Source organism: Petromyzon marinus, chromosome 27 (genome assembly GCF_048934315.1).
Source record: "Petromyzon marinus isolate PM22_M1 ecotype Great Lakes invasive population chromosome 27, UKy_Petmar_22M1.pri1.0, whole genome shotgun sequence".
Lineage (NCBI taxonomy): Eukaryota > Metazoa > Chordata > Hyperoartia > Petromyzontiformes > Petromyzontidae > Petromyzon > Petromyzon marinus.
Genome location: NC_133693.1, coordinates 4,033,241 through 4,056,264, shown reverse-complemented (window position 1 = coordinate 4,056,264; position 23,024 = coordinate 4,033,241). Strand labels below are relative to the sequence as shown.

The window sequence follows — 23,024 nt, the reverse complement described above, 5'->3', positions numbered from 1 at the left end:
AAAGCAATTGCATTAGCTCGGTCTGTGTCTGCAACAAGGGGCCACGCCAGTAGCCATAAAGATGATCCAAAATTAAATATTACAGGAGAGTTGTGCTGCTATTAGGAATTGGACAATGAAAAACTTGCCAAATGAATCGAAGGATCGCCCAATACTTGACGGTAAAAATTGGAGGTAAGCAGATCAGCTCTCTCGAAGCCAAATTCGTGATGTCACATGCCACGTGTGCGCCTCGTCCTCCCCTCTGATGCTATTACGTGCGATGTAATTTCGCAACGTCACCCGCCACGCAAAGTTTGATGTCGGCTCGCTGTGCGACTCGAAACGTCACCGATAATTAAAATACCTCCGAGGACAAACGCATTTTTATATTTTTCCGTGTCTCTCCCACACAGGAGCTTCCGGCTTGCGTGGTGCGGTGCCGCTTGGCTGGCGTGGCGCCGCCAGAGGTGCGACATCAGGGCGGCAACTGCACGTCCACAGACCGCTGGAGCTCCATGGCAACTTGGTTCTTCCACTCGCAGGTCTTCAACAAGCATCTGGCGATGATTCCAAGGAGCAATTCCGCAGACGGCTACGAGGTGGACCTCTACAGTATTGGGAAATCGGAGTCTTCCAGCATAGCTAAAGAGTTGATCAGAGGTGGGCTAGCAGTGGCCTTGTCTGGCCACGCTGAATTGCTCAAGGTGAGTAGTACTGGTGTCTCCGATTCGATGGTGGCGGTATCGTCTCCTACTGGGCCGAACTCTGATGGTGCTAACGACCATGACAGCGTTGTACCGCAACCACAGGAGGTGGCACCAGTCCCGAGACCGGCCGTGGGGGTGTCCATCACAGTAGTGGAACCCCTGATGTTTGTTGTGGGGGAGATGACGGATGTCATCGTTACCTCCATTAAGTCACCCTGGGAGTTCTGGTGTCGGCTGACGTCGGCTGAAAGGAACGTCGCCTTACTGAACAGGAAGCTGAACGAGCACTACCGTAACTGGAAAGCGCCATTGCCGCACTTGGAGGCCGGTGTGTGCGTCGCCCATTACGCTCCTGAAGACCAGTGGTACAGAGTTTTTATCTACGAGGTGGTCAAGGGCTCTCGCAGCATGGCCTCGGTCTTGATCCTGGATGATGGCAGGGAGGTGCAGGTCAGCACCAGGGACCTCTATCCGATTGTCCCACAGTTCCTGAAGCTCAAGATGCAGGCCTTCAAGTGCAGCCTCTACAACTGCCTGGAGGCCCACGAGGAGCAGAGGGACCAGGCTACGGAGATTTTCAAGAGCTTCACGAAGGAGGCCCTTGCTTACGGTCTCAACTGCACCATCATTATGCTCGTCGAGCGCAACAAAAGGGACTTTTTCAACCTCGTGGACCTGCACACGCCGTTCCAGAGCGCGAGTGCGCAGCTTGTCAGCAGGGGCCTGGCCAAGATGTTGGATCCGCCCAGACATCTGGCCGAGTCTGACTGCCCGCTGTCCTTCCCCTACTCGACGCACGGCATCAAGATCGGCGCCGAGGAGGGCGTGATCATGACACACGCGGAGAGCCCGAGCAGGTTCTGGTGCCAGTTGACGCGCAACGTCGACGCCCTCAAACTCTTCATGGTCAAGCTCGGCAAGCACTGCAGCCACGCCTACGGCAGGCAGACGTAGGTGGCGCGTGACTCGGCATATGCTGGTCGTGTTTCGTGCGGAGCATGCAAAATCACGAGATGGTACCTTGCGCTGAACTTTTTTACCACTATGTAACATTGCCAGGGGGCATTGCCTATTCCTGACCTTGGTCCCTCTCCAGGTATTTTTTCCTTGTGGGAAGTAACTGCAGAGTGCCTGGAACAACTCCACACGTTAAAGGTTTTTAACGCTCAAAGGTCCGCACAGATGGGTTCTTGGGGAGTTTAACATATTTCAAGGTTATCTGCCTCCAAAGCGCCAGCTCAGAGGCATGCATCACGATGTCTGACAAAATCAGAAGCTTTATCCTGGACAAATCCGATGAACTATAAAGCTGTTTTTCACATGTCTAGTAGGGTGGCAGGTCAGAAACTTACAACACCAAACAATACAAAAACACGATAGGAGTCCAAATTATACGAAAGATAAGTAAATAACAAAATAAATAAATACACTAAAATGTAACTTTTATTTTATCAGATGAAGCCCACTGAGCTATTCTTTTTCAGAAGCGATCTGGCCACAAATGACAGTTCAACAAAGTGGCTTATGTGGTAATTTATAGCAGCCAAATACTCTTTTAAATGCACGTTTTTAAATGTGGAGGGAAAAACCGGAGATCCTGGAGAAAAATTCCATGCGACCACGGGGAGAACATGCAAGTGTTCTGAGGTGGAATTGGGTTGAATATTGATTATTTGGGAAGTTGCTCTTTCGCTTCCACTACTTCCATAGTCTTGATCTCCTCCCAGCCATCCATGCTGTCGACTCCCTACCCTCGTTCAAATCCAGGCTCAAGACCTTTTGCCCCCCCTGCCTATTACAATTGTTGCTTTCGATCTTAAAATAATAAAAATCTTTCTCTAAGCTGCTAACATCGCACCGCTCACTACAGCGTCTTAAGATGCGGTTCCATTTGGACGCTATATACATCCCAGCTGGTTCCTGCTTACGCAGCGTGTACCTGATTACTCGCGCGATAACGCGACGTGACGAATGCTTTTGTGTCGTCGGTTCATACATTTGGCGCAACGCTCCTTCGCCGACTGCGTGATGAATTAATGAATTCATCTGGGCTGCTGTGTAACCTTTCCACCTGTGTAGGTTTGATATGGAAAGGCGATTGTGCTTTGCTCAGTACGTCGGCGACGGGCAGTGGCACCGGGCGCTGGCCACACAGGGCCCTAACCCCAATGAAGTCAACGTGTCATTTATCGATTACGGGAACAACGAGGTGAGCAAGCTGCGACGCTTCACTCTTTCACATACCCGGTGTGATCTGGGAACTGTTTCTTGCTGTTTGGATGCGTTCCAAATGACGACGCTGCAGGAAATTACATCGCTTATTTTACGTCACTTCCACACTGATCCTGCCAAAAGTGGCGTCGCACAGAAATCAGTTGACGTGACCTTTGTTACCACGAAGGCTCGATAAATAATTACGTAATGTAAGTCACGTAGAAGGGAAACTTTATCGAAAGAACCAAGAATAGGAATGCCTGCAGTCACGAAAGCTTTAAATCAAAATGTAATGTAAGTCGTCTGAAAAATTATCCCAGTGAGATTATTTTAAATAGTTTTTTTTTTATCCTGACAAAGAGTCCGCAACAGAGCGCCACACTTGTTTGCCGGGGGCCGCATACATACCTGTCCTTATTACAAACTAATTCAGATCTTATTGGTCACCCCCTTCCCTTATTAATCTGAGCCGTTCATCCTACAAAGACCTATCACAAGGGAGAAACACAAACAAATAGACAAAACTATATTTTTTTGCCCGTATTGAAACGGCTGTACGTCGTATGGTCCTGAACTCAATTTCTCTGTATAAGAATACGGGTAAACCGTATGGGTTGGCACATGGGCCGCCAGTGGCCCATGGGCAACTGGTTTATTTGAACAGATTGCAAACGTTCTACACGCACAGCCCCACCGCTGGCTATGCCATGCAGGTCATGGGAGTTACTTAGTGATACTTAAATACGCTGATCAGTGCGGCTTTGTGAAGACAGGGAACCTGAGATGATGGTCATAGAAGTACAGCTGAACAATATATTTTGCTGCACTGCCCACTGCTCTGCCCACGAACGTCGACCATGTATGAATCAACATTTCAGTCCATGTTTTCTCGGCTTAGAAATCGAATCGATATTAACTGACGGATGGATGGATCATTACATGGTTGCCTACTGTTCCTCCCAGAGAGGAGGCCTGTTCGGTTTTGGGTTACATCTTTCAGTTCTCTTTGGGTGAGATGCTGATGCTGTGCGACGGTTGGCACATTGGAATTGCAATGCAGAGTTCGCAGGTTCAATTTCACCTGCTTGTGGCAGCAGTTAAAACGACAGTGAAAGATTCCTAAATCACCCTTTCGTGGCCACTTTCCACCTGGCAGTAGTACAATATGAGCACACAGCAGTTAGTCGACCGGCAGGTCGCGTGGAATTGCGATGATGTGTGGATAATCCCAGCTCATCCAAGTCATCAGCGCGGAAGAGTAGGCCAAATGCCATCGAGAGCCCCTTCTCACGGAGGCCCTTGGTCTGTCAGCGGCAAGAGCAAAACATTCCAAGGCCGCACCTATAACAACCTTTATCTTTCACACTGCGCTGCTGCTGCTGCTCGTTTTTTGTGCTAACACAGGTTGTGGAGAAGTCCAAGGTGCTGCCCCTGCTCCCTGACGCCTATTGCTTAGCGGAGCTGCCATGTCAGGCGATTCAGTGCTTCTTGGTGGACGTCTCTGCACCCAAGGAGGTAGCGTTGCTGGCGCGATGGCAGTGTCTGTGATCGGTGTTATTGATGGGGGGCTTTGCCTGCCACCCCCCTCCTTCCCACCCCCTCCCCCTCAATACAGTAAGTTCTCTATCTTGCCCCTATTTACGTCATTTCCCTGTAACGTCGCCAGTCAATTTGGGAACGTAATTGGATTTCAAATGAGTTGCGTCACTTCAATGGTTGTGTTTAAAAATGGAAAAACGAGAACACAATTTTTCGTCAGTGTAGGTGACGACGCGCTAAGCTGAGGGGGGCGCTTAACCCTCGGTGTTCACAACACCACCATAATGGGTGTTATACTACTCTCTCTCTAAATGCACTCTCCATCAACCACCATCTGCTGTGCACTCTAGTAACTTCTAAATGTAAAGTTATCACGTAACGTTATTACGGGGAGCTTCTGTTATCTTCTTTTGGTTACTTAATAATTTTTCACCAAAAAAAATTCCCCCCCACCCACATGTCCTCTGTTCCTCTGCGAGATGTGTAGCAGTCACTTTTGCAATATTCAGTCAGTCGCCTATTGAGAACAAAGATTTCCGCCGGGTTCCTGAAAACGATATGGCGCGGGTCAGATACATTCACGATGGCAAAGAATGAAATTTAAGCTAAAAGGTGCGCGCAAACCAAATGCGGAGAGAGGCATGTTTTAAATTTGCAATGAAACTGAAAGGAAAATGCACAGATCGGTGAAAATATGCAAATTGTAGACCCCATATTTCAGAGTTCATGAAAGGAAGTGGACTGGGTAGGCGTGTCTTGGCTTGAGGGGACATCTTGAAAAGCATTGCAAACGAAAGCTTCATATGAATACCCATAATACGAATAACTGGGACGGACGTATAACATGTTGATATTAATGATGCGTGTGTCAAGTTATGAGATTAATAAATACCCATTAAGAATTCGCGGGAAGCAGTGTGGGTTAAGAGACAGGTCTCTGAAAGGTGACCACATAGCACTCGAGATTTTTTAACACCAGCGGTGCGCTGCCTCGCTATAGATTTGTTTGTCACGTGGCAATACAAATTGCACATTTTTTGATGTATCGGAAAAGCACTTTCAATCATAATCGGAAGGTGATAGCACACGCTCGTAATCCAGCACCGTGGGTTTGTGGCTAACACAAATGTGTCAACATTTATACTTGAGTTCTCCACAGTGGTGGCTCGGGTCTCTGATGCTGGTGTCAGCTCCCTGAGCCACGTGGGCAACTGCCACGGCTGCGTTAGACCCCCTCTCAAAGTTGTGGCCTTCCAGGTTAGGCTGCATGTCCCAAAAGAATGTTGTTCTCTTGGTGAGTCAAAGTAATGGAATCTCACTTTGGTAGTGCTCTTATCTGCCTCTCATGGTCTCCACCCAGACAGGATGACCATGTTGAGATTCCTCACTTCGACCCCCTACTGGCCTTTTCCGCAGTAGAGCGTGGTGGCAAAACCTTGAGAGATGAACCCACTCAACCCCATAGCCTGACCCCGGGACACCTTGCTCGTTAATTGTGAACGCCTCTCTTCTTTTGCAGGGCTTCCCCGATTCGGTGTTGTCCTTCTTCCGTGATATGGTGTACTCGTTGGACATGAAAGCCGTGGTGCTCTGCCGGGAGGATTTCGGCCAACTCGGGCTGGAGCTGTTCCACGGCTCGCAACGCCTCAACACAACTATCAACCAGATGCTGAACCCTTCTCTCCCCCCTTCTCGACGGCTGCACCAGCAGCAGCAGCGGCAGCTGCCCGAGGTCATAGCTCAAACAGGCAGCGCCCGCAGAGACGCGGTGACGTACAGAGCCAGGGAGCAGAGCCACCGTCCGCCGGTGACGAGTGCGCCGTCACACGAGCCCCCGGAGAGGCTCATGCCCGTCCTGGGTCCTGCGCCGGCCCAGGGCAGGCACAAGCCAACCAAGCCGGCAGACAGGGAGCCCGAGCAAAGCGCCGTGCATCTAGGGAAAGGGAACGGCAAGCACGCAGCGTCGTCCAAGCGGGAACAGCCGGAGGCCTTGCCGAGGCGAGTTTCTGCCAGCGATTCTCCGAGGATGGATCAAGTCGTCAGAAAGAGAAGCCCAGATGCGATGAACACAGCGGGATACGGGAAGGCGATGCACGGGCAGCCCTCTTATTCCTTCCGGAGGCAAGTCAGAGAGAGCGAGAACCCGTCGAGTCAGTGGCAAGACAAAGCAACCACTCGGGGCAGAAACGGAAGGTGCGTTCACTCCGAAGGCAGCTCTCAGGCTGACAGAACCTGCAGCTTGACACTTGGCAACGTGACACCGCGTAACGTGGCAGCGCACAACGTGATACCTGAGAATGTGACGCCGAAGTACCTGGAAAGCAGTGTCGCCAACGTATTGGGCGACACCACTTTGGAGGGGACCAAGTCGTGCTTGCCGATCTGCCACAGCACTGTAAACGACGGGGAAGGAGATGCCACTCGGGAGAAGGAGCAAGAGGCGAAGGCTAAAATTCTTCCAAAGTTGGAGGATCTTGCCGCTTCTCCTATGGGCGACGGGCAAGCGGGCGCCACCTTGAACGTGTTTGTGTTGCATGTGGTCACCCCGTCTCGTTTCTACGTCCAGCTTGTGTCCGACGAGCAGACGATTTACGGTCTCGCCGAAGAGCTGAATGATGGCAGTGTGAGCGGCGGCAGCTTGCGCCCAAGCGACCTGAAGCTAGGGGACCTCATCTGCGCCAAGTACAGTGCAGACGAGAGCTGGTATCGCGCTGTCGTCAGGGGCTTTGAACCCGACGACCCACTGGCCCTGGTTGAGTTCATTGACTATGGCAACACGGACAGGGTTGGCTCCGACAGCATGTCCGAGCTGCATCCGGTATTTTTGCGTCACCCCCGTCAAAGCATCGCGTGCAGCCTTGCCGGAGTGCGGCCATGCGTTAGCGTTCGTGGTAATAAGTGGACAAAGGAGGCGGCCGAACTCTTCACCGAAACCGTCCACGACTTAGAGCTGCGCTGCGAGTTTCTGGCGCGAGCCCACGGCGGCAATGATGCCTTGTGGGAAGTGAACCTGACTGCGGAGAGCGGAACGAGCATAGCAGACGCCCTTGTGGCCAAGGGAATGGCTGACACCCTGACGATCGCCACGAGTGGTGAATCCAGGCAGGAACGGCAGGAGGAGCTAAAGGAGCAGCAGCAGGAGCAGAAGCAGCAGGCCTCGGAAACAACGTCCGAACTGGAATGTGCGACTACTAACTCCACACATGAGGACAATCATGGGGTGGAGATGGACGGCATGCTGGAGCTCGGGCAGCAGTACGAGGTGTACGTGTCCCTCGCCAGGGGCCTGGACAACTTTTGGTGCCAGCTGAAAGTGTTGGCGGACGAGCAGCTGACCTCGCTGATGTCTGTTGTCGCAACGACGGGGGACGAGCGAGAGGTGTCTCTGGCTATGGTGGAGGTCGGGGGCCTCTACCTGGCACGCTATAGCGAGGACAACGTCCTGTACCGCGCACGCGTGCTGGACGTGACCGCGGGCCGTGCCAAGGTGATGTTCATCGACTATGGCAACGAGGAAGAGTTGGACGCATCGTGCCTTCGCGGAGTCCCGCCCAACGTCGCCGATGCACCGCCATTTGCGTTCCCATGCTTCTTGCGTGGATCGACGGGGTGCATTGTGCCGGATGAGGTCACCGACGCGTTTGTGGGCGCATGCCTGGAGGAGTCTCGAATGCTGAAAGTCGTTGCCGTTGTCACCACTGTGGCCGACTGCTGCGGGCATTCTGCCGTCTATGAGGTCGAGCTCTACGATGAGCATGGTGATTCGTTCAGCAAGAAATATTTAAGGGGAACGTTCGCTCAGGATCCATTGCAGCGGCAGGAGCAAGGGCCGATGGTAGATCTGGACCATGCAGAATCTGGGCAAGGAGAAACGAAAGAAGCCCCTGACAAAGAAAAAGTACCGCTTTTCGAAAAGGTCCGTTTAAAAAGTTCAGCTGAAGAGGTTCACGCTGACGTCGAACCGCGTGACGGTGGAAACCCTGAGCCAGTGATTTCTACCATCAAGGATTATCCTGCTGCGCCACCGCTTGCCATTGAGACGTTGAGCGTGCACTGTCTGTCGTACAATGTGGAACTCGGAGAGGTCTGCTCTCCGGCAGCAGGAACTGGAGAAGAGCTGCTAGGCGACGAGGAGGAGGAGGTCATTCCACCACTCTGCCTCGAAGAGCTGGTGCCTGGGACGCCCTGCACGTTCAGAAGCCGAGTGGAGGCCGTCGTGCTGGAAGGGGAGTACGATGCAACGGCAGCAGTAGTGAGACACGAAGACTCCGACGCCAAGGAGGAGGTGCATGTACCCCTCGTGCTCCGACTCGGCAAGGATCCAAACGCGCTGCCTCTACATGACAGCTGCTGTTGCTCGTTCGGCCTGGCGGGCACCAGCGAGGCGTGCCAGGGTGGTGGTGAGGGGCATTGTCAAGGGGCAGATGGGCAGTGGGTGGCAGCGGCGGCAGCTTGTGAAGACGGTGGCAGCAGCCAGTGGATTGGTGGCGGTGAGCCGGTGGTGGACACGGGCGGGCGACCACCTGCGGCGGTGGAGCCAGGACGTGCGGATCCTCCGCTCGACCAACTTGCGCAGGTACTTGGCGTGGTGCTTGTTGGTCCTTAAAGACCGTTGGCCCCAAAAATGGCTTATCAGTACTGCTCAGGCGGGCAAATTATTGTCCTTTTTAGAGCAGTTTATCTCTTAGATCACAAATAAGCATGACAGCAAGGGAACACGCCGTGGTAGCTTTTCATGATAAACAAAGGCTTGAATACGTTTGACGGGGAATATAATTTTATACCAAATGTTTTTTTTACCTCATTTGAAACGTCCACGGAATTAATATGGGAATAAATGTCAAACGGGACAAGTGTGTTCGCTAAGCTTTGCTGCCAATGGTGGCCTCTACTGGCCCATGGTGCGTACTGGGATAGGTGTGGTGAATGCAAACCTCTTGCGTTCTCATGTCTGCTGTTCGCATATCCAGCCGTTCACAGTTGTCTCTGCTGCATAGAAATACACGTGTGATATATATCTTTTGTCAGGAATACAAAACACTGGATGGCTTAAAAAACAAACTAATTGTGGATGGTTGGATTTTAAACTTGCGCATTTGTTTTGGTAAAAGCTAAGAATCGCTGTGCTATTTTTGGTCCCGAGCTTTTTTAAATTCACATCATTGATGTGTCAGGATACCTGCGTGCGTACAAATCCATTTAACGGAGTTGATCGGTAAACCCTCGACTACTCTCCGAGAAGAGTCGTCTCCGTAAGAAACTCTCACGTCTCCATTGTAGGCCCTCATCCAGCAGTTGCTTGAAAACAGCACTCTATGTGTACACAAATTCAATAGTCAAAGTAATTTCTCCTACGTATTGTAAAGCTTGCAAATTTTTGTTCCAGATAAATATATTGTAATGACAATTTAAATCTATTATTTTTTTCATTGTTAACTTAACAGGAAACCCAGGAGCCGTCGCATGAAACTGAGGAGCTGGATGACTGCGCTGCTGTTGCGGATGAGGAGGCGGTTGGAGGCGAAGAGTGTGAATACGAGGAAGTGGAAATGACCGCGGCGAGCGATGACAACAACCAAAACTCCGCCTGGACGGGAAGAGAAGGCGGCGAGCCGCATCTGCTGGTGCCGCGTAATGGACGAGAGGAGGGGCTGCCCAGACACCTCGTGTTGGCGTCCGTGGGAGAGCAAGACTGCGCCATTGCGGATGGAGCGAGCGTAGACATCGCTGGGCATGCAGAAGCCTCGATGCCGCCGCACGACAGCGCCGTAGCCCTCTTGCCCGCCTCCGGCTCCCTGGCCCTGGGCGACAGCGAGCGCCGCATGGGCCGGTACGTGGCACGGAGAGGGTTCGGAAAGTTTGCCGGCACGTTCGCCCGGGACTTGGCAGACAAACGCGTGGAGTCTGTCACGCTGACTGCACGACTGCGCTGCCTGAGCGGCGCTGTTCCCGCGCTGCCACTGAGGGCCTCGCCCTGCCGATTGCTTGGGTTTGGCAGGGGGCGAGTCGGCGCCGCGTATGACCCTCGAAGCCCGGCGGACACGGTCGCCCGGGGAGGTTTGAATGCCGAAATGGTGCACGGTAACTGCGCGCTTCGGCTGAGGCTGGTGAAGATGTACGATGGCAGGGGCGTCACCTTCCAGGAGAACACCGTGCCGCGACGCGTGAATTTGCAGACGCTCGGATCAAAACAGCTCTGCTTGGCCTCGCCTCCGTTCCCTAATAAACCGCTCGATGAAAATGTCAAAGTAATTTCCCTCTCCGGCTCTGAATCTCATCGTATAGAAGCAGACAATTATTTGACTGTGGAGAAAAGTAAGGCTGAGCAAGAGAAAACCACCTTGCCTTGGAACGATCCAGACACACTAAGATTTGAAGATATGTCTGATGCAGATTTGAGCGAGTTTGATAAAGAGCATTGGATCCAACGACCAGGCACGGCAGGGAGCGGCGCTGCCGCTCAGTTTGTTCTCATGGCACAAACGGACAGAGCAGCTGCTCCCGTGGAAGAGGAAGTGCGGGAAAGGCCGTCTGAATATTCTAGCCCTCCACCCACTCCTCCCGACAACAATGAATCCCAAGCCGAGCACGAAGCGTTGCATGAGGTTTTGCGAAGGAGTGAAGGGGTGCCCTGGCCTGTCATGGAGAAAGGAGACTGCCTTTACGAAGGTCTAGAGAGCTACGAATATTTCGAAAGGCACTTGTTGGCATCCATGTCTTCGTTGTCGTCCGACTACCTTACGGAGAGCTACCTGGATATCGGTGTTTTGGCGCTGGAAGACTCTGATGTGGAGCAGTGGCACGAGAGCTCCGAGTTTCTGGACGGTTTTCCCGACGACTCTGGCGATGACAATGAGCTCTACTTCCCGGCCGAGGTGGGCTCCTCCGTCCTGTCGCCCCTCGACTCTGCCGGATTCGATGAAGAGGTCGCGCCAACCGGGCGGAGAGAGGGGCGGCATGGGAAAATGGCCGAGCTGAATCTCTCCATGGATCCGTCTGGAGACGTCGCGAATGGCGAAACGGCCGGCGCGACGAGCCTCCTCGCCGCGATTGCAGCGGCCGCCACTGCCGCTGGTGTGGAAATCGCCGCGGAGGTGAGGGTTGCCTTCACACTCGGCGTTGTTGATGTGAGCGTGTTGATGCGAGTGTGACGATGTTTTAGGGGTTCGTAATATGGGTGTGATGCTGTAAGCACGAAAGACGTAAGAGCGAGGCTCACAAAGACAAAAGGAGTAATGGCAGGATTCAATAACATCTGGAGAAGCAAGCAAATCAGCTACAAGACCAAACTGAACATGTTGAGAACATGCTTGTTCAGTACTGCTTTGTATGCCTGCGAGAATTGCATATTGAAAAAAGACTGACAGCGATAAGACATTGGCATTCGAAATGTATAGCTACAGAAATATACTGCATGACCAACGTAGAAGTGAGAAAAAAGGTTGCAGATAAAAGAAGATCTGATGATGCAGGCAGTGATGAGAAGGAAAGTGGCATTCATAAGAGTTTTTTTTTGGGTTAGATCGCGTAAATATATAAATGTGTCGTTAAACCCGCAACCACCCGACACAGCCAACTAGTAAGGGTTGTCATGTAAACAGAACATGCCAATTCGTCACGAAGAAAGGAAGACCTATCATGAAATGGCTTGCCGACATAAGAGATTGGTGCCAGAAAGATGTGCACCACTTGAGGAAAGTGGACGAAATGTGCAGTTGACACCTACGCGCTATCTACCCATGGATCGTGATGATGATGATGCTGCGAGCATGGTGTTCGTGGTGTTCGTGTGCTCGTCACTGTTGTGTTTGTGGCGTCTTCCCTTTATAACATAGTACCCAGCCTCCCACATTGATAACACAGCATTAATCACTCCGTTGCATTCATGGCCTCTTTTCCTGATCAGCTAATTGGTGCATTTATATAGTTGTCATTCGTGAGTTTTTCTATCCTAAAAAAACAATTTCGATCTTCAAAAAACGCTAAATACCAATTTCCTAGTTCTCAATGGGTGGCAACTGCTGCCGCACGCCCCTCCCCCACCACGCCCCTTCGCCCCCGCTTGGATCATGCTCCGGAGCTGTCTCCACCTGCGGCATAGGGAGTCTCAGTTGTGTGACTGCGTGTGCCACTCACCTTTTGACATTGCTGCTGCCTTGTCGGAGCCACTGTTTTTCGTTATCTTTTACATTCTGTCAAAAGTAAGCACGACATCGTTCGTAGCCTGTGTGTCGGGAGTTGGCATGGGGTGGGGGGGGAGCAGCGGTGGAGAGTGGGCACCCCCGGGTTGCTGTGTTGTGCGTTGAGCTACTGTGCTCTCTCTGTTGGCAGGTGTCCGATGGGCAAGGCGCCGCCGGCGTCTCGGAGGAAGGTGGCGCTCGATCGAGTTTGCGTGGAGGCAAGTAGCTTTGTTAATCGATAAGTTTTTTTTCTTCTGAAAATTATTATCTTGAATTGATTCAAATGGCGTGGAATGTCTGGGCTCGCCCAGTCACCGCCTCGTGTTTTTTAAAAGTCACAGTGACAACAACAACAACAAACAGCCGCCTTTCACTGCATGCTGGCGGTTGTGTCACCCCATCGCTTTTTCCAGACTAGCAGGAACTGAACTCGTACATAGGGCAGTGCGTTAACCGCTACATTACCACTCCCCACATTGGTAAAGAAAAACACACAGACGCAACAACATCGCTGGTGGTCACAGCCAGCATCAGCAAGGTAGTTGCCCGCATTGGTAGTCACTACACATTTTACTTGCGCGCTCTGACTCAAAAAATCTATTGACCGCTGGTGCTGCTGATGCTTCTTCATGGCCGTGCGTTTCTCTACCCGAGCCCAGAGGGCCAACGTTTGGAGGTTAGAGGGTAAACGGTAGTTAGGTGTTTAAGTACGTGGGCTGTCATTTGTTAGCTTGTAAACACCGCGCGCCGGTCTTGTAAATCTTTGGGCGTGTGGACTCTGTCCTTGCGTGTGTGTTTTTGCTATTGATCGCTTTGTTTTTTTCTAAAGAGGAGGATGAGATCATTGCCGCTCTTGTCCCTGAGAGCGTCGCGTTCAATGAAGAAGGGGAGGAGGAGGTGGGCACCATCCTGCCAGGTGTGCATATGGAAGCAATGGCTTCATACTCGGGGGTGCCACTCAATATTTTAGGTTTGTTATTTTCAAGTTCACGCCTCATGGTTGCCTGTTAAATTGAAGCACTGCATGTTTTAAAGACAATGCCTCAATAGTTACTGGTTGCAACGTCGTAGTGAAGGCATAGACACAGAGAAGACGATGGGATTCTGAGCAGCGCGTAATTACAGTGTAACAAAAAAAATTGTTCCTGGGTAGTAAGTGTTAATTCCTCATTGCTTATGCCTTAAAAGTACAGAAAATGGCTATTATTCTCCACAAACTTTGCTTTTGTGACCAGGACAGTGATATTTTGAAATTTACCTATTTTCAATGAGAAAACGTGGTGTGCATATGTGTCTTTCGTTCACAAAGTCCTGGTCACAAAAACAAAGTTTGTGGGGAAGAATAGCAATTTTCTATAGTTTTTAGGCATAAGCAATAAAAAATAACACTACCCAGGAACAAAAATTGTTATAGTGTTATTAACAGATTACAATGACACTTGCAGCAGTTGACTTATGCACCGAAAGTAGCAAAATTGAAACTGCGCTGTTCCATGTGCTGCATGTTGAGTGCATACCTGCCAACCCATATGGTTTACCCATATTCTTGTACAGGGAAATCGAGTTTTCAGGTCCATATGGCATACAGCCGTTTCAATACAAGAACATCATATGGCAAAATAAACTGATAGTGTATTGTTTAACCCTTAATAATTATTGTTGTACATTTACATCCACATAGCAAGCAGCATCAGCATGCAAGATCACGGACAGTAGTAGCATGATAAGTATCATCATTGACACCAATTATAACAATATCATACGTATTTTTTTTACAAAATTTGTGTATTTGTGTTTCTCCGTTGTGGTGGGACTTTGTAGGATAAAGGTTGAGATTTATAAGGGCACCGGGTGACCAATAAGGTCTGAATTGGTCTAATAAGGTAGGCACTGAAAAGGGGTTGACAGGTACAGTGAGGGGGAAAAAAGTAGTTGATCCCCTGCTGATTTTGTACGTTTGCCCACTGAAAAAGAAATGAACAGTCTATAATTTTAATGGTAGGTTTATTTGAACAGTGAGAGACAGAATAACAACAAAATACAGAAAAACGCATGTCAAAAATGTTATAAATTGATTTGCATTTTAATGAGGGAAATGAGTATTTGACCCCTCTGCAAAACATGACTTAGTACCTAGTGGCAAAACCCTTGTTAGCAATCACAGAGGTCAGACGTTTCTTGTAGCTGGCCACCAGGCTTGCACACATCTCAGGAGGGATTTTGTCTCACTCCTCTTTGCAGATCTTCTCCAAGTCATTAAGGTTTAGAGGCTGACGTTTGGCAACTTGAACCCTCAGCTCCCTCCACAGATTTTCTATGGGATTAAGGTCTGGAGACTGGCTAGGCCACTCCAGGACCTTAATGTGCTTGTTCTTGAGCCACTCCTTTGTTGCCTTGGCCGTGTGTTTTGGGTCATTGTCATGCTGGAATACCCATCCATGACCCATTTTTAATGCCCTGGCTGAGGGAAGGAGGTTCTCACCCAAGATTTGACGGTACATGGCCCCGTCCATCGTCCCTTTGATGCGGTGAAGTTGTCCTGTCCCCTTAGCAGAAAAACCACCCCCAAAGCATAATATTTCCACCTGCATGTTTGACGGTGGGGATGGTGTTCTTGGGGTCATAGGCAGCATTCCTTCTCCTCCAAACACGGCGAGTTGAGTTGATGCCAAAGAGCTCCATTTTGGTCTCATCTGACCACAACACTTTCACCCAGTTGTCCTCTGAATCATTCAGATGTTCATTGGCAAACTTCAGACGGGCATGTATATGTGCTTTCTTGAGCAGGGGGACCTTGCGGGCGCTGCAGGATTTCAGTCCTTCACGGCTTAGTGTGTTACCAATTGTTTTCTTGGTGACTATGGTCCCAGCTGCCTTGAGATCATTGACAAGATCCTCCCGTGTAGTTCTGGGCTGATTCCTCACCGTTCTCATGATCATTGCAACTCCACGAGGTGAGATCTTGCATGGAGCCCCAGGCCGAGGGAGATTGACAGTTCTTTTGTGTTTCTTCCATTTGCGAATAATCGCACCAACTGTTGTCACCTTCTCACCAAGCTGCTTGACAATGGTCTTGTAGCCCATTCCAGCCTTGTGTAGGTCTACAATCTTGTCCCTGACATCCTTGGAGAGCTCTTTGGTCTTGGCCATGGTGGAGAGTTTGGAATCTGATTGATTGCTTCTGTGGACAGGTGTCTTTTATAAAGGTAACAAGCTGAGATTAGGAGCACTCCCTTTAAGAGTGTGCTCCTAATCTCAGCTCGTTACCTGTAATCTTTCCTCATTAAAATGCAAATCAATTTATGCGTTTTTCTGGATTTTTTTGTTGTTATTCTGTCTCTCACTGTTTAAATAAACCTACCATTAAAATTATAGACTGATTATTTCTTTGTCAGTAGGCAAACGTACAAAATCAGCAGGGGATCAAATACTTTTTTCCCTCACTGTATGTGAGTGGGACCCTACTTCCCCATACCTTGCAGAAGAATAGAGAAGGAAGCAGTCCATGGGACAGAGAGCAGTACCTAAGGCAGCAGCGGCCCATTTATTTCTACGGCGAAATAATTATTTGATAACCCTACTAGTGGTCAAAACGGTGATTATAATTGTCACTGTTATTCGGCCACAGGAAAATGGAACCACTGAAGTTATGCCACTTCAGGTGGTATGGACAAGCGGGAAATATCTGGTTCTGGGCTCATGGACTTTTAAGGCGGTTATAGTACAGATGGAGACTCGCGGGCCTGTGGAAGCATGCACGCCATTAGAATAACATAAAAGTGACAAAACGAAAGGGTGGCGCCATCCGGTTCCATTGAGCTCTCGTCTATTCCAGTAGGGAAGGGTGGATGTGCAGAGGCAAGACTGAATGCAGAGCCAAGGCTGCAGTCCTGCCAGTCGTTGATTCAAGTACCGTGCGCTGATTTTGTTTTCATACACGCTCATGTATACGTACAGAAGCCAGAGAAGACAGCGAATTATGTTACACGTAGGCTTTAACGACCAATATCCATAACCCAAGAAACCTGTATTATTAATTATGTTATGTAAGCAATTTGAACATTTGGATGCAACTGTGGGAGTATCTGCTGCTAAATTCTTGGGTAATGCCATGGACGGCGCTAAATGGGAGGGAAGCCATGATCGCGGACGGCTTTGAAAAAGGACACGGCTCGCAGAGACTGAGAGTGATAACATTGTACGTGCATTAAGCCGGTCGTAAAAACATAATGAGAAAATGGCAAATATTACCGGACGCAGCAGTTATGAATCGCGTTCTAAAATGGAATGGCAGCGGAATGGATTGCTAATGGTGTTTTACAGATTTGAAAAACTAAAGGAAATAGCTTTACCAATTTTATGTAATACCTTAACACTGGCGAAAGCGTTCCTCCGGTTGGTGTTTTGCAGCCACCTCCCCTTTGAGCAGGGCCTGGTGCATGAAAGCTAGCAGTGTAATTCAAGCATCACTTGTTACGATTGTGTTTGTATTGTCAACAGTGGTTACAAGAGAGCACTGAACCACTGGGAATGCAACGTCCAGGTGACCGGCACAAACTAAGCGTCACAGCAATAGGGAAGAGGCTTAGTTAAAATCTAGGAAATAATAAAAAAGCAAGAGGAAGGAAAGGGAGCGAAAGAGAAGAACAGTCAGCGTTCTAAACAGGAGTAGCATCGATTCACTATTTAATGAAATTGATTAATCCTTGCGCTCCCGGTACCCGTATCGACTCGTGCGTGCATGAATAGATTTTATTTTATTCGTGTATATCTTGTGCATAATCGGCATGCATGAACCCTGAAGCCACTAGAGGCGCACATTCACCCACTGCTAGCAAAAGAACCGATTACTCTACAGTAACAATTCGTCGCTTCCATCGCGAGGGCTAAAATCATCAAAATTCCTCTGATATCGGCTTTTCCCCCTGAAGTTTGCCGCAGCTGTCAAAAGAATCGTGCAACTCTTTGCTGGCGTCCCCTTCAGCTTTTGCTCCTGTTTCCCCCCCCCGCCCCCCTGCTCGCTTGTCGCAGGATCTCTTGGCTTGCAGTCTGTGCTCACTGCTCCCCTGGCTTGCGGAGCTGTTGGCGGCGGAACGGAAGAGGTGTCGCCACCTCGTTGCCACGGAGACGCCTCTGCTGTGGAGGCCGGTGGGAAGTGGGCCCTGGCCGAGGCGGTCGTCGTGGCGACGATGGGCACGCCGACCATCGTGGTCCACTCCGACAGTGATGACGAGGAGGAGGCTTCGCGTTCGTAAATAATAGCTTAAAAAAATGGTTTTGTTTCTGGGACACCGAATGCAAAACAGTGCGTAGATACTCAATCTCCCTGGTGAATCTTCAAACATTTTGGTAAACCAACAAGACACAGCCAGTCCTCTGGAATGTGGTCGAGGCGTGGTGTGGCCAGGATCGGGGTTGGTGATGAGGGTCTCAGGGCACGTTGCCTAAATGGCCACTTAGCACACTAAGGGACACGGCATGGGGATGGCGCCGTTGAGCAGGGTGTGTGTTTGGTGGTCCGTCTGCACAGACCCAACCGCCTGCGACCCACCCACCTGTGAGCGTCCAGCAAATGCCTGGACACTTCAGCACCGAGCCCATGGAAGGTTTTGTTTGTGTTTCTTGAGCGGCAGGATACTGGCCACAAGAGGATGCTTCATCGTAGCCCACGGCGCTGTGCGTTTCCCCGCTCGCTCATCTCTCGCGATCCTGTGTAAGTGGCCACTTGGCTGACCTGTCCTCATGCCCTCGTCACCAACCCTGCGCCGCTAACCCTGGTGATCCCAGCTGCACCACTCTTCACCTCGCCCCCATAGGCCAGAGCACTTGTTGTCTTGTGGTCATCATTGGTAGTGGTCACTATTGCCGGATGAAGGCCTCCCTGAACCACCACCACCTCCTCTCATCCCGTAATGTGACAATTGCCTGGGCGACTGCACATTAAATTATTTAATCACTCCATCTCCCAAGCGGGATACCCTTATGGATGTTTTTCATTCTTGGGATGCTACTCCATTATTACTTTTTGACCACTGTGCTTAAGGTGGCGTTTCCTATCCAGGCCCATATTACTTAACAATCCCACTTCTCCTTTCGAGCTTAGATGATGTTGTTAACCTGCGTAATATTCTTTAGCCCACACGTTCCTCTCCTCCCGCCTCTCAAATCGATTCAAAATAATGTCCTGCTGTAGGTTTCCAAAATGTTTGAAAAATAATGGAACGGTATGCCCCTTGTCAATGTTGGGTTGCCTTTTGCAAGGTAGGACATCGACATCGCAGAGGGATGCTTGATGCCCAACGACAGTTGCCCGTTTGTCGTGACCCCCCCCCCCCCCCCCCCCGTTGCACCCGGAACAACGATCTCTGGGGCGGGCACAGACGATACGAGGGTCGGGATGTGCATTTGGATTTTTGTGTTTTATTTTTTTGGAGGGGGAGGTTTGTTCTGCACTTTTGGAAACGCGTGCACCTTTTGTTGAGAATTTTTCCACATTGGCGGTTGGCAATTTGCCCCAAAACGTTTGATTGTTGTTACCTTCGTGCGTTTCTGTGTTGTTTAACTTTTTCCTGGTTAAGGGAAGACAAAATAAAGTTTCCATCAGTGAGGTTGTCCCCCTGTCCCCTTGTGCACTTCCTGGAATGGGAGAGGCATCTGGAATTTCAGGGATGTCGGTCATGAAGCGTCCTCAAATCTGTCTGCCTGGTGGTCGTGAAAGAGTTTCAAGTCTCGCACGACTGGAGGGCGACACCTCGCGCCATTGGTGGATTTCGTAGAGTTTAGTGGAGACCGGTGTGGTCGTGATGGTGATGAAGCGAGTACGGAGGGGTTGTGCCCCCCCCCCCCCCCCATATCTGCTTTTACCGGCTTGGGGACAAAGGAGTGCGACGAGCACGAGCTTAACGGCTGAGACACCGGGACAGGGGTGGAGACACGGGGACTTGGAGAGACACGGGGGTGGAGACACGGAATTATTGGAGAGACACGGGGGTGGAGACATGGGGACTCTTGGAGAGACACGAGGGTGGAGACACGGGGACTCGTGGAGAGACACGGGGACTCGTGGAGAGACACGGGGGTGGAGACATAGGGACTCGTGGAGAGACATGGGGACTCGTGGAGAGACACGGGGACTCGTGGAGAGACACGGGGACAGCTTTAGCTGATTTAAAGTGTTTAGTAATTATTGAACTGTGGTTTTCGAGGTGGGTGGTGACTCCGCGCCCAGCGCCTGCAGCCCACTCATAGTTGTAGCATGACGCGGCAGGAGCTCGCTACCCGTCCGACGTTTATCGACGGAAATTGTTTTCATTGTTTTTTATTTAAATAATGTCGGTTCATTTCAGGTGCTGCCATTAATCGTAATACATCAACTGCGAGACATTTCGTCAATGACACCCTCTTAAAAGGCAGAAGGGCCCGTTTACCATGAAATTCATCGTCGCCTGACATGTTTTGTGTTCATACTCTTTTGTTCTATTCGGTAAAGTCACGTAGGTAAAACAAATTAAAATAAATTGAAATAAAATGAAAGAAACTAAACGACGTTTTGGAGGCAAAGCAAGCTTCTGTCTTCAGGTGGGACCAGTCACAGCAAAATTGCTGCACCAAGGTCCCACCTGAAGACGGAAGCTTGCTTTGCCTCCGAAACGTCGTGTTTTAATTGTTTCTTTCATTTTATTTCAATTTATTTTAATTTGTTTTACCTACGTGACTTTACCGAATAGAACCAAAGAATATGAATCCTTGCAGTCACGAAAGCTTCAAATCTAGAATGTTTTGTGTTATTTGCGCCTGTACCAACCACTGCCAAATGCCGCAGCATCGCCACCAATAGAAATGTAACAGCTGCATCCGAAGGATTTGTAGAAAGGCTAAAAGGGGATAGAAGAAGACATCGAATCGCTTGTTCGGGGCGTACCTTGACTAAAGAGGAGAGAGGGAGTGGGCAAAGTCCTCCAGCCTGTCAATCGGAGACGTTGGATGTGGAGCCTCGGGCCTCCCAGCCAGTGCGCATCCGTGATGGCAGCCCGGCACGGACGTGGGAGCGTGGAAGTACGGTGCACATTGATTTCGCCGCGACCGCCCTCTTGCTGCCCCCCCACACACACACAACGTCGCGCCTTTACAGCCTCCAACGCCCGTGGTCGTGCGTGTTGCTCGTCCATCCGAGCAACTATCCAGCCTCGAAGCCTGCTTTAGCTTCCGGAGATGCCGATGGAGGAGATCGGGTGCATTTCGGGCCATATTTCATATTTATAGGCATGTAAAGATGCAATTAATTACTCTCGCGGTGTATTGGCAAAGGTTGATCTGAAGAGAAACGGTCTCAAGCTTCATCTTAAAGATGGGGGGTGGTGGAGTGAGAGTCTACAGCGCATGTGTAAGGCAAGGGAGTTCTAGACCTTGGGTGCAGCAATCGGAGAAGTGACGGCCACTTAAGATAATTAGCGAAGGCACGAGCAAAGATTGCACGGGGTTTTGGAAGTTTCGTGGCCGTAATTCGTAGGATTGTGCTGTATTTAATTTCGCAACGAAAATTCGCCGATTTACGTCGCAATGAAATGTGGAAACTATCCAAACACGTTTAGGCGATAAGCTAATGTAATTGTGTGGGGGGGGGGTGGACGCATCGTGATAAGTGGAGTGAGTAATACGTTAATTATGTTATGAAAGTATGGGGTCTCTCCTGGCCACACCAATACCATTCACACCATCTCGCGACCACACCATTACCACTCGCACCATCCCAACCACACCACCACCTACACCACATCTCACCACACCAGTACCACTAACACCACCTCTCAATCACTCCATCACCACTCACACCACACCTCACCAAACCCAACCGCACCATTTATTTCGGCCACCCCTATCCAGGCAACACCAATACCACTAAAACCATCTCTCAACCACACCAATACTACTTTACACCATGTCTCAACCACACCGATTCCAACCACACCATCTCCGACAGCCTCGCCAATTCCAACCGCCACCCACATCTTGCAGCCAGACCACACAGTACCTGCCACACCATCACGCTCACCCACACATTTTATTCCCCAGCCATAATATTTATGTCAGCACTTCCAGCCACACAAATACCATTCATACCATCTCCATCATTCACGCCATCTCTCTCGGCAGCACCCATTGCACCTCCGGCCACCACACTCCTCGCCTCCTTATCGGCTACCCCCACTCTTCACACCATCCCCTCCCCGCCGCAACATTCCCTACCCGCCTCGTCTCAACCCCCATCACTCTCCCTTCACCCTCTCCTGCCAACAGTGACAACCACTCCGTCCATCGCCACCAACCCTCCCAGTCACATCAGTCGCGAGCCTTCTCTTCCAAACACCACCAACTCGTTCAACCGCTTAACCTCACGCCCGCCCCTTCTCCGCCACAACGCTCAGCCACACATCACTCCCCTCGCTACTCCATTCGCGTCTTCCTTCCATCTCAACCGCCCCACTCTTCGCCACCCCACGACCCCACGGGGCCAGCTCTCCCACTCGGTGGAGACCAGCGGCCAGGAGTGGAAGTGCGCGCGCCTCTCAGCGGCTCCTCTGGTCTCTGTGGACGTTAAACAAACGCTGCCACTGTCATCTGTGCAGGGATTGTAGTTTTATGGACCCAAATTCCATGACCCCCCCCCAACCCCTTCCAAACTGAGACTCCTTCTATGCTCGTTCTATGACCACACCGCGCCCCTTCCGTGATAGTGCTCCCCTTGACGGGGGGGGGGGGTGCCATCGGAGGCGAGAAAGTTGGGGGGCGGTGTGGGGTGTTCTACTAATCCGGGCGTCTCCTCCCAGCACTCCCTGCACCCACACCCCGCATTACCTCCTCGCCCCGCGCATAGTTTGGCTCTGACGCTGAGGTCGGTTTGCTCCACCCCCCCCCACCCCCGCGGTTTCGGGAACTCCCCCCCCCCCTCGCTCGTATAAAGGGCGCACACTGGAGCACAGTCGAACGCACACAAACACGCGTGTTGAGCGAGCGTGCGTGCGGCATCCCCGCTTCTTACTCCCGGCGTCATGAGCGCCGTGCCCGAAGCCCAGGCTGAGGAGGCGCAGCCCAGCATCATAGACGGGAAGATCCTCTCCAAGCAAGGTACGGCCGCCCCGGCACACCTGGGGTCACACCTGTCTAGTTGGTACCCCTGGCTGGTTGCGCACCTGTGTGCCTGCACACCGAGCTGCACACCTGGTCGGTTGTGCATGCGCGTGCCTGCAAATCTGGCTGATCACCTGGCTGATTGCGCACCTGTGTGCCTGCACACCTGGCTGGTTGCGCACCTGTTCAGCTGCACACCTGGCTGGTTGCGCACCTGGGTGCCTGCACACCTGGCTGGTTGCGCACCTGTGTGCCTGTACACCTGGTTGGTTGC

At 50.9% G+C, this 23,024-nt stretch overlaps 2 protein-coding genes across 8 annotated transcripts in view; both read left to right on the top strand.

Annotated features, from left to right (window-relative positions):
- The window catches only part of LOC116946468 (tudor domain-containing 6-like), a 30,501-nt gene extending 11,265 nt beyond the window's left edge, over positions 1-19,236 (top strand). For 2 of the 7 annotated variants that reach the window (XM_032961370.2, XM_032961371.2), the window contains exons 4-11: positions 396-1,639; positions 2,769-2,898; positions 4,308-4,418; positions 5,962-9,018; positions 9,887-11,536; positions 12,774-12,840; positions 13,452-13,592; positions 17,654-19,236. In XM_032961370.2, coding sequence (XP_032817261.2) covers positions 396-1,639; positions 2,769-2,898; positions 4,308-4,418; positions 5,962-9,018; positions 9,887-11,536; positions 12,774-12,840; positions 13,452-13,592; positions 17,654-17,877 — 6,624 coding nt within the window. In that variant the 3' untranslated portion in view covers positions 17,878-19,236. Of the gene's footprint in view, positions 1-395; positions 1,640-2,768; positions 2,899-4,307; positions 4,419-5,961; positions 9,019-9,886; positions 11,537-12,773; positions 12,841-13,451; positions 13,593-17,122; positions 17,166-17,653 lie in introns of all 7 variants that reach the window. The other 5 variants (XM_076070027.1, XM_076070026.1, XM_032961373.2 and 2 more) reach the window with 5 other exon arrangements.
- A 3,409-nt stretch (positions 19,237-22,645) lies between these two features.
- The window catches only part of EPPK1 (epiplakin 1), a 60,226-nt gene continuing 59,847 nt past the window's right edge, over positions 22,646-23,024 (top strand). Inside the window, exon 1 of the mRNA XM_032961375.2 lies at positions 22,646-22,747. Within this exon, the coding sequence (XP_032817266.2) occupies positions 22,672-22,747 (76 nt within the window). The 5' untranslated portion in view covers positions 22,646-22,671. The remainder of the gene's footprint in view (positions 22,748-23,024) is intronic.